The sequence below is a fragment of the Neopelma chrysocephalum genome, unplaced genomic scaffold (assembly GCF_003984885.1).
Source record: "Neopelma chrysocephalum unplaced genomic scaffold, ASM398488v2 Primary Assembly neopelma1_89708, whole genome shotgun sequence".
NCBI classification, from domain to species: Eukaryota; Metazoa; Chordata; class Aves; order Passeriformes; family Pipridae; genus Neopelma; species Neopelma chrysocephalum.
Window position 1 is genome coordinate 394 of NW_020918632.1, and position 1,281 is coordinate 1,674.

The 1,281-nt window shown below is 67.1% G+C and overlaps 1 protein-coding gene across 1 annotated transcript; it reads left to right on the forward strand.

Moving 5' to 3' along the window:
- Window positions 1–30: 30 nt before the first annotated feature.
- LOC113979820 (pre-mRNA-splicing factor ATP-dependent RNA helicase DHX16-like) lies at window positions 31–1,203 on the forward strand (the record flags this gene model as incomplete). The annotated part of the gene is made up of 4 exons (XM_027707100.1): window positions 31–193; window positions 590–708; window positions 972–1,039; window positions 1,176–1,203. Coding segments are annotated over 4 exons (378 nt in total), but the record flags the coding sequence as incomplete, so codon positions are not given.
- Between the last annotated feature and the right edge of the window lie 78 nt (window positions 1,204–1,281).

Consider the following 1,281-nt stretch of genomic DNA (forward strand, 5'->3'; position numbering starts at 1 on the left):
ACCCCCCTGGTGACACCCCTGTCCCCCCAGGCCTCGGCCAACCAGCGCGCAGGCCGCGCCGGCCGCGTGGCCCCCGGGAAGTGCTTCCGCCTGTACACGGCCTGGGCCTTCCAGCACGAGCTGGAGGAGACGCCCGTGCCCGAGATCCAGCGCTGCGACCTGGGGTCCCTCGTGCTGCTGCTCAAGAGCCTCGGTGGGGGCAAAAGGGGGGGGTAAAAAGGGGTCTGGGGGGGGTAAAAAGGGGTCTGGGGGCATCCCAGGGGAGTCAGGGGGGCATTGAGGTCCCAGGGGTGGCCCCTGGGGTGATCCCAGGGTGTTCCTGGTGGTCCCAGGGTGGTCCTCGTGCTCCAAGGGTGGTCCCAGGATGGTTCTGGTGGTCCTGGGGTGGTCCCAGGCTGGTCCTGGGGGTCCTGGTGATCCCAGGGTGATTCCAGGGTGGTCTTGGGGTGGTCCTGGGGTGGTTCTGGTGGTCCCAGGAATCAAGGGTGATTCCAGGGTGGTCCTGGTGGTCCCAGGGTGGTCCCAGCTGGTCCCGGGCTGGTCCTGGTGTTCCCGGGGTGGTCCCGGTGACGCCCCCGGTGCCCCCCAGGGATCAACGACCTGATTCACTTTGACTTCCTGGACCCCCCTCCCCACGAGACCCTGGTGCTGGCCCTGGAGCAGCTCTATGCCCTGGGGGCCCTCAACCACCTGGGAGAGCTCACCACGGTACTGGGGGCACTGGGACAAACTGGGAGGGGCACTGGGATGGAGTGGGAGAGACTGGGGGGCACTGGGAGGGGATCGGGGGGCTCTGGGAGGGACTGGGGGACACTGAGATGGGGGCTCTGAACCACCTGGGCGAGCTCAGCACGGTACTGGGGGCACTGGGACAAACTGGGAGGGACTGGGAGGGGGCACTAGGAGCACTGGGGGTGTCACTGGAAGGTGTCACTGGTGTGACTGGAGGTGACTGGTGTCCCCTGTCGCAGCTGGGGCGCCGCATGGCCGAGCTGCCCGTGGAGCCCATGTTGGCCAAGATGATCCTGGCGTCCGAGCAGTGAGTGACCCCTGCCCCCAAACGTCCCCAAATGGCCCCAAAGTGTCCCCAAAGTGCCTCCAGGTGTCCTCAGGGTGTCCCTGGGTTGTCCCTGGGTCTCCTTGTGGTGTCCCCAATGTCCCCAGGGTGTCCCCAGGTGTGGCTGCACTGAGGAGGTGCTCACGGTGTCCCCGAAGTGTCCCCAATGTCCCCACGTCCCTGATGTCCCCAGGGTGTCCCCGATGTTCCCAGGGTGTCCCTGA